The sequence below is a fragment of the Anas acuta genome, chromosome 13 (genome assembly GCF_963932015.1).
Source record: "Anas acuta chromosome 13, bAnaAcu1.1, whole genome shotgun sequence".
In the NCBI taxonomy this organism is placed as follows: Eukaryota; Metazoa; Chordata; class Aves; order Anseriformes; family Anatidae; genus Anas; species Anas acuta.
Window position 1 is genome coordinate 10,917,216 of NC_088991.1, and position 17,441 is coordinate 10,934,656.

The window sequence follows — 17,441 nt, forward strand, 5'->3', positions numbered from 1 at the left end:
GCCGCCGTCAATCAAAGGCCGCCGCCGTGTGCGCGTCGCTCGGTGCTGCCCGCGGGAGCCGCTCCGCGGAACCGCTCCGCACCCGCCGGCACCGCAGCGCCTCGGGGAGAGAGCAGCACCTCTCAGCCAGGCGGCAAGAAACTTCCTCCTTCCCGTCGCGGCCGCTCAGACCGGTTCTTGCTTAATTTTTGTTATTTATTTTATTTTTGATTTATTTTATTTTATTTTTTTAATTTTTCCCCGAACTGCCGGTGCCCGCCTGCCCGCCGCCCTGGCGCACCTCTTGCCGGCCCCGGCCATGTACAGCATGCTGGAGGCTGAGATCAAGACGCCGCAGCCCACCCCGGGCAGCGCCGGGGGCAACCCGGCCCCGGGCAGCACCGGCAAAGGCGGCGGCGGCGGCGGGGCCAGCGGTGGAGCCGGGGCTGGCTCGGACCAGGACCGGGTGAAGCGCCCCATGAACGCCTTCATGGTGTGGTCGCGGGGCCAGCGGCGGAAGATGGCCCAGGAGAACCCCAAGATGCACAACTCGGAGATCAGCAAGCGCCTCGGGGCCGACTGGAAGCTGCTGAGCGACGCCGAGAAGCGACCCTTCATCGACGAGGCCAAGCGGCTGCGGGCTGTGCACATGAAGGAGTATCCGGATTACAAATACCGGCCCCGACGGAAGACCAAGACCTTGCTGAAGAAGGACAAATACTCGCTGCCCGGTAACCTGCTGGCCCCCGGGGGGGGCAACACGGTGAGCAGCCCCGTCGGGGTGGGCCAGAGGATTGACACGTATGCCCACATGAACGGCTGGACCAACGGGGCTTATTCCCTGATGCAAGACCAGCTGGGCTACAGCCAGCACCCGGGCATGAACAGCCCGCAGCTGCAGCAGATGCACCGCTACGACATGACGGGCCTGCAGTACAGCCCCATGATGTCCACGGCGCAGACCTACATGAACGCCGCCTCCACCTACAGCATGTCCCCCGCCGCCTACGGCCAGCAGCCCTCCACGGCCATGAGCCTGGGCTCCATGGGCTCCGTGGTGAAATCCGAGCCCAGCTCGCCGCCCCCGGCCATCACTTCCCACTCGCAGAGGGCCTGCCTGGGAGACCTGCGGGATATGATCAGCATGTACCTGCCCCCGGGGGGGGACGCCACAGACCCTTCGGCCCTGCAGGGCAGCAGGTTACACAGTGTGCACCAGCACTACCAGAGCGCCGGGACTGCCGTCAATGGCACCGTACCGCTCACCCACATATAGACTTGGCCCTGCAGACGGCTCCCCGCCTCCATCCCTCATCCCGCTCCTGCACCGCACCGGGACGTACGGCAGTGTTCCTCGGCTTAGCAGACTTGATACTAACTTTGGAGACATTTTAAGAAGGAAATCCGTTAGCTGTGTCATTTTATTTTTTTGTACAAAAAAGAAACCATATTTGAACAAGCTGTTATTTTAATAGAGCACAACTCCTGCCTCCTAGAAGCCCCTGTGAAGTTTTTAAACCACGGCAACTTCTGGTTTCTGCTAGGTTGGGCACTGTTTTGTTCGCTTCAAAGGTTCAAAAAAGTCTCGCATCTTTCACAGTTTGATTTCTAGCGTGAAACGAAATGAAACAAGCAACAAAAACCCGGCGGGCTCTTGTTTTTAAACTCAGTTGTTCAGTTGTTTACATTTTCGTTGTGGTTACTTAAGTGTTGTTCTTCCCACCTCGCCGAGTATTGCTTGGTTTCTAGCTGCAATCTGTAGCGTTCACGACTTCTTAACTTTAGGGATTTGCTCCTTAAAAAAAAACAAGGGGAGGTGGGAAAGAGCTGTGCGGGTCGCAAACGCATTTCTTTTATTTATAGTAAGTTGTGTGTCTTGTTTTTTTTTCTTAAACTGTAAACTTATGTAAATTGGTTTGTGAATTTTACTGTGAACCATGTTTTGACATATCAGATGAAGAAACGTTTTAGTTTTTTGTTTACCGGATTTCTTCCAAAAAAAAAAAAAAGTAATCGAAAGACTTCTTCCCTGTTCCTAGTCCTCGTTTTCTTCCCCTTCCCAAACGAAGAGCCCGACCAACGCGTTTGGTACCGGGCACGGCGGCGGTGCGGGCTTGCTCCCTGCCCGGCTCCTGCTGCCCGGCCGGGGGCTACCACAGCATTTCGGCAGGGTTCCTGCTGCCATCGCGTCCCGGCCTCGGTTTTGGGTTCTCCTGGGAGCCCTCGCCTTGCTCGCTGCCGAGAGGCGATGTGCTGCCGCTCTCTGAGCCGCCACCACTTGTTGCCGCTCCGGCTGGCGGGGAGGGAAGGGGGTTAAGCGTGTGCGCCTCGTTTTCTTTCTTTTTCTTTTTTTTTTTTTTCTTTGGAGGATTTGCCCAGAAACCCGACCTCATCTAAAATATTTACAAAAGTAAAACCCGCTGGGGAACTCTTAATTAGACTCTATTAAAAATGAATGGTTACAGGAGTCCCCAGAGGAAATAAATAATTCAATCTTTTCAGTGTGTTTGATGAGTGTGTTTTGAGTCTGGACAACTTTTCTTTATTTTTTTTAATTTAGGAGCCCACGTTGTTCTCAGCTCTTTTCTGGGGGCACTGCAGCCCTGTACCCCATCGGACCGCATCCTTCCACTGGGTCTGCTGCAGCCTGGTGGCAAATGGTCCTGGACCCCCAGTTGTGGGGGCAGCACCTTAGGGCTCTGTGTCTTGTAGTGCAAAGCCCCCAAAGTCTCTGCCTTTCTTTTGCTTCAGCTAATGGGTTCGCTGGTTGTCTTCCCACGGAAGGGATAGGAAACAGAGGCTGTTCTTGTTGTTTGCCTTGGTTTTGGATGGAGGGGCCTGCTTCGTTTGCCCCCTGTGAGATGTGGTGCTGGGAAGGCTTCGCGTCCCTCCGCTGCCCACTGAAAGTAGCTGGGATCTGCTGGGGGCAGTGGGAGCACTGTCTCCACTGGGACACGCATCCGAGTTTGGCCAGGTCCTTCCTCTGGCTGTTGCAAGAGGAAAAAGCAAGTGTTGTGCAGACTGCGCCACCAGTCCCTTTCTCTGGTGTAGGGCCAGGCTCTCAGCCAGCCGGAGAAGGGAGCACCCGGAGTGGCTGCTGTAGGCCCACGGGTCCCTGCCCGGGCCACTCACACTACACAGACGAGCCCCAGGGTTGTGAGCCCAGGGCCATGCTCTCCATCCCACACAGGTGAGCCCTGGCACTGCACAGGTGCCCTCTGCTCTGGAGCAGCCGAGCAGGAGCTGGGGGAACCACTTTGCACACTTGAACCCAGTGTGTCTAACACTCAGCTCAACTCCTGTAACACTGCTGGTGACGCCTCTGGCAAACCTCTGGTGTTGCTTTCCCCTGCTCGCACTGCCACTGTTCAGGTAGGAGCGGGCCTGCTGCCAGCCCTGGCAGGATAAGCAGCCCCGTACCCCAAAGATCGGTGGTGCTACCTGAGGGAAATGCAGGGGCAGCAGGAGGTCCCATTTCATCTCAGCTCTGGGTCAAGCAGTTCCCCCCAGCACTCCCCACGGGCAATGCAGGGACAATGCTAGGAGGGGAAGCAAGAAGGTCCTGAAAACCCAGCCTTCCAAGAAAGGGTTGCGATGCGAGTCTGACAAAAGTGAGGGCTCCTGACCTGCGGCACTGGAACTGTGTTTGCTGTCTTCAAAGTTGAATGGCAGCTGTGTCACTATAGGAGGTTGTTCTGTTCACCTGAGTTCTCTACAAATGGATTCTCTGCCGTAAAAGGGGAGAAGCCCGACTCTTCAGAAGGCTTGCAGCATTTGAATTCAAGTTATCCTCCTCATTTTCCACAAGTCAGGGCCTAAATGTAGCTGGTGAGCAAGTCCCTGAGGCGACACCAGAAGATTTCCTCTGTATTAACTGATGAGCTCTCTGTGGAAGCTCACCTCAGTGGTTTGGCTTGCGGGGGCTTTTACTGAGCTATTGCTTTTAAGATACCCAGACAAAATCCTCGACAGAGCTTTCAGCTTCCTGCAGCTGAACTTTATCCCGGGGCTGAAAAGCCTCTGGCTGCTGGCTGTGGGCAGAGTCCTGTGAACAGGCACACAGCTGGATGAGGAGAGACCCATTGCAAACTGAAAGTAATGAACCCAGCCTTGCACATAAGCACAAGTACAGAAATGGCCTCTTCTCCACACACATTTTCCATCAGGGAGCCATTGCCTAAAAGGCAACTTTTTTTTTTTTTTACTTTTTTTTTTCCCCTAAGATCACTGTTACATCTTTTGCTTGGATTCAGGGAATTTGCCTGGAGAGCAAATGCAGTAACACGTGCCCTTGAGAATTAACGAAGGTGTATTTTATTTGTTCCACTCTTCATTTTTAAAATTTCAGTTAATTTCAGACACATCCTGCATGCTTTTAAATCCAAGTGTCTCTTAAGCAATGCCTGTGAGGGATTTCATGCTCCTGCTTGCGTGTAAGAGATCAGGATCAAGCCACTACATTCTGATGGAGAACAGGTGAAGTTGCAAACAGGTGTGATGTGTTAGCTCTGTGGAAGATGTTTTTGCAGAGGATCCTTCACTCCAGCAATCTTTAGCACAGACAGGACTGTAAGTGAAATGCTGAGTGCAAAATCATAAGTGTTTGCCCCATAGAAAAACTACAGCCTTATATTGGAACGTCTAGAATTGAGGCAAGTGCATCTATTACCCCTAGAAAGACAGACTTGGCAGGGGAGGGGTTAACGATGTTAGCATTTAAGTGTAATGACAATATTTAGGCTTTCGTGTTAACACTTTTTTGAATGGAGGAGTGGAGATCGCTGTTGTCGCTAATGTTAGTCTGTCAAGAAACAGCATCTCGGGTTACATTTAGATGGTTCCTTCCTTTACCAGAGAGCTGCAGAAAGAATTTATTTCCACAAAAATTGAGAAGTGAAAATATTTTAAATTAAATTTTAGATACAGTCTGGTTAGGTTGGACCTGGCAGAGATCTTTGATTGTGGCCATTTTGGGAATATTTTTAAACCTCCTTTTTTGCATTTCTATTTTTTTCACTGTTAAAAGAGATGGATATTACATGAAGAAAAAGCCATGTGATTAGCACAAACACTTTAAGAAAGCATTTATAAATCAGTGCTTTCCTATGTCAAATGTGAGACTAAGAAAGTATACTTTTCATTAACATTAGAAAGACAGTCTAACGTAGAGTATGTCTAACTATTTCCCAATGCTCACGGAAAGAATTATTTCAAAGGAACAAATACAGCTGAAGAGGTGAAGTTAAGTGATGTTCAGGACTGGAAAGTTGCTGTTACCAGCAGTGCCTGCAAAAGTGAGAAGTTGGGTATGATTTCTACTTATTTAGAGTTTCCTTCTATGTTTGCTGTAGTCAACTCTAGTTAATTTACCTGGTGCAGAGTCAGATTCTTTCTGTGATAAACGCAGAGTGACAAAATGCAGAAATCTTAAAAAGAAAGACATGAAATTTAAATTAATTACTTCTAGGATTTCCCAGGAAGGATTGGAGAGTTGTTATTGCAGGCTTGTTTGCATGGGGTAAATTAGTGATTAATGCAGATTAAGTTTACCAGAATAGTTTCCCATATGCTTTTCTATTGTGACTTTTTACTGATGCCACTGGATGCAACAATAATTGCAACACAGTGACTTTTATTTCACAACAGCATGTCCTCAGGATGAGGAATTAATTATTCTTTGCTGTGAATACCATTCACAGCCAACTTCTTTGTGTTGCTAGTCAAGTAAACAGGATTTCAGATTTGCCTCCTCCAAAGACATCCTCAGAAGCTCTTTATTCAGTTTATACCTCAGTCTTCCAGTTTCTAAAATGAGCTCTGTACCTACGTCGTGCAGCAGGGCAGGTTGCACTGCCTGGCAGTGAGCGAGTGTGTGAGTGAATGGGGGTTTGTCACAGCGTGTCCATAAAGAGACGCATTCATCCCTCCTCTGTGATAAGCAAAGTACATACCACTTAAATGCTATTTATGACAGTGTTATTCACAGGATGCTCATCTTTATGAGAATTCTTTTATTCTTGTTGCTAAATTCAATTAAACCGTATTTATGCCTGGTTACTTCTCTTTGGTTGTACATCAGATAAAGGGAAATCAACCCGAGCACGATTTGGCCTGGCTTAAAAACCCTTGTGCTCGTGTAGCTGAAGTGTCTGATCCACGCAAGGAAGCAGTTGGGGATTTTTAACACATTACTGCCCCAGAGCTGTTTGCGCAGCTTCTCTCCTGGAAATCGCTCTGGCTTTGTCAGTGCTTTGGCCATCACAGTTCACATGCTGGTGGGTTGGTGCAAACTCACCTCGGCTGACAGGGAGAAAAGAAGTGTGAAACATAAACTACTGCATAAACTGCGCTGCTTCCAAAGAAATGCAAAGTGAAGCAGATTCTCAGAGCCCCAAATTGCTGTGTGTATGCTCCACGTGCAGAGCAGCCCACAGCTTGAAAAAAGTCAGGCATGAGTGGGGAATGGCTAGGAATAAGAGGGAAATTAAGCAATGTTAATAACTTGTGAGCTTCTGTCTGTCATTTATCTCTTCTGGGGCTTCTGATTGAGACTTCTGGCCTTGGTGAGCTTTTTTCTTTGTCTCCTTGAAGAATATTATGCATCATTTCTATACAGGCCATAGGAAATAGTATAGCAGTGATTGCACCCAGCCTTCAGGATTTCCCCTTTGTACTAGACTCAGCTTATTCATTTTGTGCATCATCATTCACAGCTTGCTGTGCTGATTTCAGAAATTCTATACATCTACTTGACACAAAGAGGAGAGACAGAACATAGTGGTGGACGTGGCTTAGGTGCATGTAACGTCTGTTCTTGAATACCATTTGCAAGGGAAGAAATCTTGAAAGTCAATGGGAACTTTGCCCATTCAGAGTTCAGGATAACGCACTTGGCATTGATTTCAATTTCATTGTGCTGTGCTGCCTAGTCAGAAAAGCTTCTCTTCCACAAAGTTAAGAAAAGGTATTTTAATCTAAATCTTTTTTTTTTTCTTTTTTTTTTTCTTTTTTTTTCTGTCTTTCTTTCTTTCTTTTCTTCCCTTTAAGATTCACGGGGCAGTTTTCATTTTATAGCCTGCAAACAGCACATGTTATAGCAGCAGTTCCTTATGAGCACTAAGTTGCACATTCATTGTTGAGCAAAAAGGTATCTTTCTTTTATACTTTAGTCTACAAAACAGGTGAACATTTGTGAAACAGGTGTGAATTTTTTAAGAGCATACCAGAGCTGGGATAGTAACATGAATTAATTGTCATGCCCTTAAAGTAAAAGGAAGTAAAGGAGTTGAATATGCAAAGTGGCAAACGTATGTGTCAAGGTAATTCTGTGTAGCCTTTCAGGCATTCAGCAGGGGCAGCAGGAGCTGCTGCAGTAAGGATTAGCCCCATCTGCATTCTCTCAGGGAATTTCCTAAATATGGTTGAGGGGATTTTTCCGACTAGGCCCATTTTGTGGAGATCAAGCAATGTTATAACAAAAGATTTAAAAACAAAACAAAACAACAACAAAACTATTTTCAAGGTAAAGATACTAAATTCTTGAAAGTATTTTCCTTTCTTTTCCAATAACTCTTCTGCTCTTTTTTTCCTCAAGAGATTTCAGTCTACTTGTGTTGTGTGGGAATAATTCTAGCCAAAAATAAGATGTTTTGATTTGTAAGTCCTCAGTTAGCAAATAGTGATAATTTTGGATGAATCGAGAGAAAATAAGGACTATCCTTTTGCCTTTTCTTTAGACATCGGTATAACAAAAAGATCACTTAAGAATTTAGGCTGTGCTGGCATTGAAAGGTCTCCTGCTCGAGATTCTGGAGTAGGAAACACTATTGTTTTGGCCTCTAGCAGAACTGTCCATCTGTGCATTGGAGTTATTCTGTTCTTTGATGACTGACAAGCCAATTAACAATAGAAGGGGACTGGTGAGCTACATGGAGGAGAACGGCACTGCCAAAATCTAGCCAATCATATGGGTTTCCTCTTACATGGAAGCATCTCCTACAATCATTTTCTCTTTAATTAGGCAAGAGAGGACTAGAATTTAGGCCAGTGACTTCAGGATACTGCTCTGTTACACACAGGCTTGAGAAAGTGAATTTCTGCTACAAGGTTTCACCACGGGAAAAAATCTCTTATTTCCTAAGAGAAGTCCTGATCTCTAGTTTTCATCAGAGAACTAAGAAGCTAGTTTCAGCTAGCTTCCCACCAGAAGTGTGTTGGTAGCCCCTAACCTGTTGCTGGCATTTCTGCAGAATGCTTTTTCAGATGCTGTCACCATTCAAATGTAAAGAGATTGCTGACATGATCATATTGCAGGAGGTGGGTGCTGAGCACCTCAGTGCCTGGTTCAGTGTAGGACTCAAGAGGAGGAAGTGCAAATACTGCCCAGGAGTGGTGCTGGGAAGGCACTGACAGACATTTGGTGCTTTATCTGCTTCATTTTCAGTGCAAAGTAGGTAGATGAATAGCAAAAGTCCTTTCATTCATTTATTTATTTATTTTTCTTCTGTTGCCACTTACAGGCAAGTCGTTTTGGGTTTGAAAGTGCAACCAGAGGTTTCTGTATCAGAAGGACAACTCAATACTGAACTAAGTACACAGTAATGGTTTCTGAAGTACTTTGTGGTTATAGCACTGGATTGTGTGCTCTGATTTGTGACAAGGAAGCAGGTGAATGTGATCCCGGAGTGAGAAGCAGCCAGTAGCATAACCTTCTTGGTGATTTTCAAAATGGAGACTGCAGAGATCATTACCAACCCATATGGGAAGCTCCTGAACAATCCCTGATGAGAACCACTGCCAGATGTGTGTTTTAAGATTTCTGCCTTGGTTTGCCCATAGAAGCACTGGGGAGAGAAGCAAGTGGAGCAGACCTTCCTCAGCAGGCAGAGAAACAAGTCATAAGTACGTCAGGGTTATAACAGCAGCTCGGGTGACAGGGGAGGATTTAGTACTACTTTGTCGTTTCATGGGGAAAAAAAAAAAGGCTTCCAAAGGGGAAGCAGGTGACTTTAATAAATTGCATCATAAGTTTTGTTGCAAAAATAACCCTTTGGCACTTTTTACTTTAATGTGTTTTTGACTGCAAATTTTTCAGAGGAACAGAACTTGTTTTCTCCCAACTCCTACAGCATTAGATGTGATTTTGATGATCACACGCATTCATATACCTAAGCAGGTTTAATCACCATTTGTGCCTGTCTTAATTCTAGCTCCAAAGACTGGCAGCCCAGAAGGAAGTGTGGGAAAGCAAATAGTAACCCACAGCATGGGAGGTAAGTGAAAGCAGTGGCTCTGTGAAACGCATTGTTCCAGCTAAACTGAGACCCTTTCCTTTTCTTTGAAGCCTTGTAAGGCTGTGTTCATGATCTGCAGTGATGCAAGTGGAAGGGAGGACTAGAGACAGAACACCAGTTTAAAACTAGGCTTCTATGATTTAATCACAAGTCATTCTCTTGCTGCAGACGTGAGAAGTATGTGTGTAGAAAAATGGCAGTGTGATAAACAGTACCAGGAGTGTTTTTTTTCTGAGTCCTTTTAGTGAAGTCTGGGCAGGGAGGTTAGATGTAAAAAAGGAGAATGATACAACTAATGGAGATGGAAGCGGAAGGCCCAAAGATAATGGGATGAAAGGAGTTTATCACCTTGAAATATGTATGTTTCATCACTGAGGATTATTTAAAACCATGAAGAAAACAACACAATATTATTTTGTATTTAAAATGCATCTGTATTTTGCATGTCTCACAGTTCCTTTTTCAATATGCACAATGTGACCAGCATCTAGTTTATCCTTACCTTGAAATGGGAACACAACATAAAAATCAGTTGTAGCTAATGACTGAACAGGAACAATAGAGATCTACTGGCATTTTTCCCTAAAATCTCTGTGAAGGGGAGGCCGGGGAGCTTTCGGAGGGAGCTAGTCCAAATCTTCTGAATTTCGATGAGGATTTCTCTAGTTTGTCTCCCATTCTGGTTGGCTGCATTATTATTTATTTCATCACTCAAATTGTGGTAGGTGCTGCTTGTCTTACGGTATGAATAGCAAGCTGTTGGGCTCAGTAGAGTTCACTTATGCAGTAGGAGAGAGTAATTCTCTCCTCTGCAGGAACAGCTGGGTAAAATTTAATAGTCTCAGCTATGCCACAGGGGGCTAGGGTAAAGGATCATAATGGTTCCTTCTGACCTTAAAATATATAAGTTTATAACAATATGTGAGTATATAACAGGATGGTATCCTGGCCTCAGGAATAAAGTCAGCAGATTCCCCCTACGGTGTCTTCTCTGACAAGTTGCTGTCTAAAAGCTTAAGAAAGACACAGCATGGAGCAGCATGACCACAATAGAGGATAGGAGAGAACAGACAAACTACAAAAAGAAGGTCCTATGCTTACTTGAAGGTGTCATATGGCATACATATATGAACACACACCTTTTGGCACACAAAGTATCAGTAGATTATGCATAAATATACTACACATGTACACTCCCTTTCAATCCTACAAAAAATATTGTTAAAATACAGGGCATTACTTAAATTGACTCAAGTTATGCCAAAACCAAATACATAACTCTCAGGTCCCCATGCTATCCCTCAAATGGCGCTGCCATATTCCTACTACTTTATTTTATGGCATTGTTCCCATTCGTTGTTAAATGTAACCTGAGGAGGGACATTAGTAAGAGTTCTCTAGCAAAACCTGACAAATCATAAACCAAAAATAGTAACTTTTTCACCTGAAACGTGTCTGAATACATTCTCATTCCCTCGGTCCAGAGAAGTGCATCATCTTCGGATCGGGATATATATCAGTAGGAGCAGCTGCTAAATGTTTGACAATGTTGCTGTGTAAGTGGCCTTAAGTACCTTCAACATTTGCAGGCTCCGGACTTCGGAGGGAAAGGGAAGATAACACCTAGCTAGTGCTAATGACTCTGATGGCTGAATACCAAAGAACGAGTTAGGATTGCATTGTCGAGGTGTCTTTAGAGCCAATAGGCTAGGAAACTATTTTTATCGCGAAACTTGAGATGATGTAGAAACAGCCCTGCATACCAGAGATCCTTGGGATCTGTGCATTTGTGCATCTTTGCTGGCAGGTAGAGAAGATGGCAATTTCTCAATACAATAATCGTTTGTCGTTTGCTTTTAAGTAATCTCTCAAATGTCATGGCTGTGCTGGACGCACTGTACAGACATGCAGAAAAGAGTATGGGCTTTCAATGAAAAGGTAAATGGAAGGTGAGCAGGATATTTATGGAGTCTTCCAATGTATCTGTACTTGGAATTATATATTCCAGGTGCATGTCGCTGCACCACATCATCACTTAGAGTCGCTGGAGAAGTTTGAGACTGCAGATGAAAACATATTTTGGGGCAAGAATGTCTAGAAGACATTCTCAGGAAAGATACGAAGAGGAGGATTTATAGGACGAAGTGCTGACTAGTGAAGGGAGTAGGAAATCTGCATAATACCTGAGGGATAAAGAAAGAAAAACTAGTTTTGCTGGGTGGTGCCCTGTGGCACAACCAGGAAAATGGGTTAGATTTAAGCAGGATTTTATCAAAGGAATGTCGGGGGGGGGGACAAAAAACAAACAAACAACAAAAAAACCTCGGGCATACAAATTTCTTTCCAGGAAAATGTTTCAAATGTTAAACCAAGATTGAATAAAATATTGTGAAATGTATCGAAGCATCTTGCACTGGAAGAAGAAGAGATCAGTGCTTCATGGCTGTTCTGTGTACGTAATTTCTCTGAGTCAGCACTGGCAGTTAACACAGGCCGGTCGGTTTGACTTGTGTTTCCAGTAAGTTTCTCTGTATTGTTCTCGTTTGTGAACTCGGGTTTTGCCTGAATTAGAGCACTCAGTCATTTGTAAAAGAATTGATTTGCTCTGGTCGAAACGTAAATGATCAGGTGCGTCCCTGAATGTCATGGAAACTCAGGAGTTCTGTACTGGGACAGAACTCGTGACTGGATAATAATTCCTATTTTTGTCTGTTTCCTCTGCTGGATCTCAGATCACTTTACAAAGGAAATCAGTGCAACTCAATTACATTTGCAAAATGGTCCAGGGACGGCCTGAAGGGATATGCAGTAGCATGTAGTGGCAATAGTTTCTTGTCTCAGGTTGATGCTCTAAACACCATTTGGAAGAGATATGTCAGAACTGGACTTATTGGTTTCCTAGGTCTGTTTGCAGCATTTCTCTATATCAATACTTCCAGAGGAGCTTCAGCAACCAAGAGGGAATTGCTCCCAGTATGCTCTTTACATCTCTGCTGAGGTTACTGGCTTTGGAGAGGGAAATGCAAATGTGCCAGCTCTTCAGCCTATGTGTGCTAGCTTAAACTAATCATGCTTTCAGATACATTGGACTATTTATGCTAGAGAGGTGATAACCTTACTGTGTTATATGGGCCTCGTCACTCTGTGTAGAGGCTGAGATATGTGTTTTTCTCCTATTTTTCCCCTATTGTGGACTGCCAAAGTAGTACTGAGAGAGGGTGACTCAGCCTCTCAGCACTGCCTGAGCCTTGGAGGCTTTGTGCAATGGCTTTGGAGATCTGAAAGAGATGGTGCGGGCTGTACTGCATGCCCTACCTGGTGCTGGCAACCCCGTGTGCATTTGTAGTCTGCAGGGGGTGCTTCGTGCTACAAGCTAGGTGCAACTTCATAAACCAATCAACACAAACTCACCCAAGTGTTTTTAATTTTAAGACATCCTTCCTTCTCTCAGTAAACAACCCCACTTAAATTCTAGGCTTAATTTCACTAAAAGTAAGCTCTCCTGAAGTGTATATCATGCTATTCAACACAGAAGCCATTTTCCTCTCTCTGTGGTTTGCAGTAAAATATACAAATAAATCCTAAACTCAATCAAATATAATGAGAATTAAAGTCTATTGATATTCCCCTGCAAAATTTCTCAGCTATGGGGTTTTGATTACAAATTTATTTAGTTTCAAATCAGTTCTGTGGCAGAGAAACTTGTAGCTGAGTTTGCTGATGGTTTGATGCATCCGTTGAATCTACTAGCAGCTGCAAAATTCCAGGAGCCTGGCCTTTTCATGATTCAGTGACCATGTAATTGGCCATGGGATTTATTCAGCCTTTTCATTCTGTGTGACCCATCCGTACTGTATACTACCAAAACGTCCTGGTTAAATTCTATGGCTTTATGCTGTGTGTTCTGAATGAACCGCTACTGATTTAGAATCCACTTTCTTTGCATATACAGCCAGACAAAATATTCTAATATTGGCTGCCTGCTCACTTGCCTCATTAATGTTTAAAGTATACAACCTGGCTTTAAAACACAACGAACTGGGCCTTTGTAAGGAAAAGGCACTGGATTTTTTTTTCTGTCTGTGTTGTGTACTGCCTGGAGTCAACTGACATCAGGCATTTCTGCAAGCCAGTTACCAAATGGACCATCAAGAATGGACACAAGCCCAGGCAGAGGGATCAACAGTCAAGCACATACTCAGACCCCCTGCAAAAGTCTTAAAATGTTGTGACCATATCATTTAGCAACACCATTTGAGTGATTTCAAACATAACTACTCTTGGGAGCTGGCCCCCTTCTCTTTATCCGCCCTCTGGCTGGGAGCTGTGGGTGTGGGAGGAATGTAGGATTGGGTGCTTATCTCTTCATCTCGTCTCTGCTGTGTTTTGAGTTGCTAACTTGAGTGGTGATGTGACTGGAAGAGATTGGCTGGGAGAGGTCAGCTACTGCGCTGATAGACACTGGCAGGAATGGAAGTGGAATATACATGGGAGCTACAATTTTTATTTTATGGTCTAGCTTTTTTTTTTTCCCTTTCAGAAAACACATGGTATAACTAAAATTACATATTTACACATGTATGATGTACATCTTTAGTAAGACAGTTTCATGTAAGCATTGGGTCCCAGCTGGGAATCTACCCAGAGGTTATCATCTGTGCGAGTTGTTGCTTCTAGCACTGATGGTCAAGATTTTGATCTCTGTTATACGATGTTGTGTGGAACAACTAGTTTTACAAAGGTGTGGCCAAAATCAAAATTTACTGTAGGTTTCAATACCTCTTCCAAGGCCTATAGTGGGACAGAATTACAACTGCAATATCATCCAGCAGAACATTGCAAAACCACCTAACGTGCGTTTTACATGTGAGAATTAAAGTTGTGGCAGTTTGTTTCAGGACTGTTACATCATATGTGAATGGAGGGGTGAGGAAGAGCTTTTCACAGGTCTTTGGTAAAAGGATAAATAGGACTAAGTCCTCTGGCTACAAATAGGACTATCAGAAAATACTAGGATGGAGTTTGCCACTTGCTACTCCGTTGTATTTATTGCACTTGCAGATATTGTGGATCCCAAATCTTCAGTGAAAAGAACACAGCTCTCCAGCCAGTGTGTGATGTGAGCACTTCGGTGTGCTAGCCTATCTGAGAAGACTGAAATATTGTAAAATGTGTTGTGCAGAAGGGCTCATTTCAGTCCATGACTCTAAACCTCCTGACTCTTTAGGCTAGAAGAAAGAGCAAAACAGTCCATCAACCAAATGCAGAACTGGAAAAAAACACAATGGGAGAGGGTTAGCTATAGCTGCAAGGGAAAAACTACCAGTGCTGGGCACTGCAAAAAGCTTAAGTTAAAGGGAACACTGAGGACATTGCTTTTAAGTGACTTTTTTTCTAACACTTCCTCAGTTGCTGGTCAGTTTTGTTCACAGTACAGCATGGAAAAGTATAGTTGTGATGTGCAGCAGGCTCACAACAGGCCAAATGAGTATGCTGTTTTCACCCTTAAATGAATGTTGAACAGTTCAGAGTTAAAATGGAAGATACAGCATGGTGATAGAAAATGCAAAATGCCCTTATTATCACTGGGTTAACCTCATGGATGCCAGAGTGCCCTATTAGTGGCAGTAAATGCAGGAGCCATCGAGGGACTGGAAGCTGTCAGATGGCATCCTGCATCTGCATTCACATCTTAACAAGCTTTCCTTTCCCACGTCACATTCCAGCCAGGAATGATCTCAAATCACTGTGCAGACTTCAGTGAATTCAGCCACAAGTACCTGTATTCCCTGGTGCCCAGAATCCTGGTGGTTTTACAACATCCCTGGATAAGAGATCCTTAGAGATTAGAAATATGTAGCTTTCGCATAGCCTTGGAAATGATAAGGCCAAAATGTTTGAACCTGAATGCATAAAGAGAGGGTGTGTTCATGCACAGAAGATAACTCAGTTTAAGATCATGCCTTTAGCTGAAGTAGTACAGTTTTTGATAAACTGCATTTTACTCATCTTCCTTAATAGATTATACTTCCCCCCCCCCCCCCCCCCCCCCCCCCCAAGACAGCCACCAATTTCTTATCTTTCTACAGATGTTATGTATATTTTTCCCTGTTGAGATTTTGGCAACTGATTGAGACATACCTGAACAGATTTAAGTACCTTAAAAGTTCATCTTCAAAAATCTTTACCTTGAACCAACTAAACAGCCTGTGGCAGAGTTGAATTAGAAAAGTCATTTATTAGCTTCCAGACTTTCAGTTCCCTTTATTACACCATCCTTTCCCTTAATTTCTAAGATGAATATATTTGTATTTTCTCTAGCTTTCTGTTATCTGGTGGGTGCCGAATGTCTTCACATCTGCCTTCTATTATCTTGCCCCCAAAGACAAAACCATGTTCCCCATGGCTTTCAACCTTCTGTGGTAAATTTTGCTTTTCCCTGTGGCACAGAGGAATTTGCCTTCCAAGCTCACTATGGCAGGTCTAACAGCACTGTAATTAAAAAACAGTGAGCTTTTCTGACACATCAAAACAGACAGAATTGAAGGATTGCGTTTACATTTATACTGGAGCCCACAACCTGTGGCTAAGTTATTAGATACCAACCACTGATATACACTGTAGTCTTAAGTACTAGAAAAGGTGTTAGGAAGCTTGCTGTAAAATAAACAAAACCCATTGGACTTAGAAAAAGCATTAAAGTTAGGTTTTTATTTTCTTCTGGTTTCTGTGCTCTGAGCACACTTCTGAACACTTCTGTGGAATTTCAAATATTGTAATAAAAATATTAAGGCATTATAACACTGCGACGGTTTAAGCGATGAATAATTACAATTAATTTCACAAATGTTGACCCTATGCAAATACTCCCGTACACACATGCATTGGGAACACCCTCTTCAACAGCATGGGGACATGCTGAACAATTCAGCCGTCTTTCCTGCTCCTCTGCCTGGGGTTACCAGTTGCCTAAAGCTGAACTGCAGCAGGGATGTGCTCCAGAAGTGCTGCCATTCACAGCTCGGTTTGTTAACATAAACCGCCATTATCCTTCTTTATTGTTCACAGCCCGGGATATTTACATAGTGGTTGAGGGAAGCGATCTCTGTGGCTTCCACTGCTGAATCCGATGGGAGTTGTGCGTCAGGGCCCTCAGGGATGTACAGCACCTTTTCTAATCCCCAAATGAACAGTGCAGAATGCAACTTCTTGGAGATCGTAGCACCACCCAGCATGCAAATACTGGTACGTTGCTCTGAAATCATTCAGGAGAGGAAAGTTGGGTGCAGATCTTGTTTATTTGATAGCTAACTTTGAACTAATCCACACACTGCAGTGTAGTCAATTCCAGAGGGTGCTCGAGGATGTGAGGACTTGAAATTGTCATCTGGGGTGCCACTGGATGCAACCTTCATCCTGTTAAACTGCAGGGCTTTGTGCAATGATTTTCAAGGAACACTATGGAGACAGTTAGTCTTGTAATTCCAGTTTTAAAGACTAGGAAACTTGGTCCTGATGACCCATTAAAAAGACAGTGCAGCCCCGGGTGCTTTTGAAAATTATCTTGGATGCTGCGGACCACCAGGAGGGGGGCTCTGTACCCGCATCCCGGTAACAGTTGCAGCAGACACTGAGTTTTTCTGGCTTGTGGCTTCCATGCTCGGTGCACTAGTGAAGGTTAGGGAAGATGCTGTTAAATATCTCTTCCTTATCCTTGTACCTGGAAGTGCAAATCATGCTTCATTATGATCAGGACACACATGTTCTAGCACTCAGAAGGAATTAGAGGCGGGATTTGAATGGAGGCCAGATGCATGTTGATGGCTGTTTGAGTGAAGGGACTGACATGGGGATCTACAGCTGCAGGTGATGACCAGTTTACCCCTCCCAGCTGTCCACCCCACCCACATCACCCAGACAGCTCAGCAGCCACTTGCTGAGTTACCGTGTTCTGTGGCAGTTCAGAAGGAAACAGTTTGATTTTGGCTTGTCTGAAAAAGTTGTGTGATACCTGAGGTCAGCAGTGCCACAGGGGGTGCCGCTTTAGCTGACCCATGCTGTGCCATCCCTATTTTCCAGACAGTGCCTGAAGATGTCAAGTTCTGCCCTAAAAAACAAGCAGTGCTTTTCCAGGAGCCACTTACAAGCAAGCAGGTAATGAATGCCATT

The 17,441-nt window shown here is 44.5% G+C and overlaps 1 protein-coding gene and 1 long non-coding RNA gene across 12 annotated transcripts in view; both read left to right on the forward strand.

Moving 5' to 3' along the window:
- The window catches only part of LOC137863596 (uncharacterized), a 202,939-nt gene that overhangs the window by 89,079 nt on the left and 96,419 nt on the right, over positions 1-17,441 (forward strand). The window contains exon 1 of one of the 11 annotated variants that reach the window (XR_011100987.1): positions 17,116-17,426. The exons of the other annotated variants lie outside the window; for them this stretch is intronic. This is a non-coding gene — a long non-coding RNA (uncharacterized lncRNA). Of the gene's footprint in view, positions 1-17,115; positions 17,427-17,441 lie in introns of those variants that run through there. 11 annotated transcript variants of the gene reach the window in all.
- Positions 17-2,298, forward strand: LOC137863763 (transcription factor SOX-3-like). The gene has a single exon (XM_068697175.1). It carries the CDS (start codon positions 299-301, stop codon positions 1,253-1,255), a length of 957 nt encoding a protein of 318 aa, XP_068553276.1. The 5' UTR covers positions 17-298; the 3' UTR covers positions 1,256-2,298.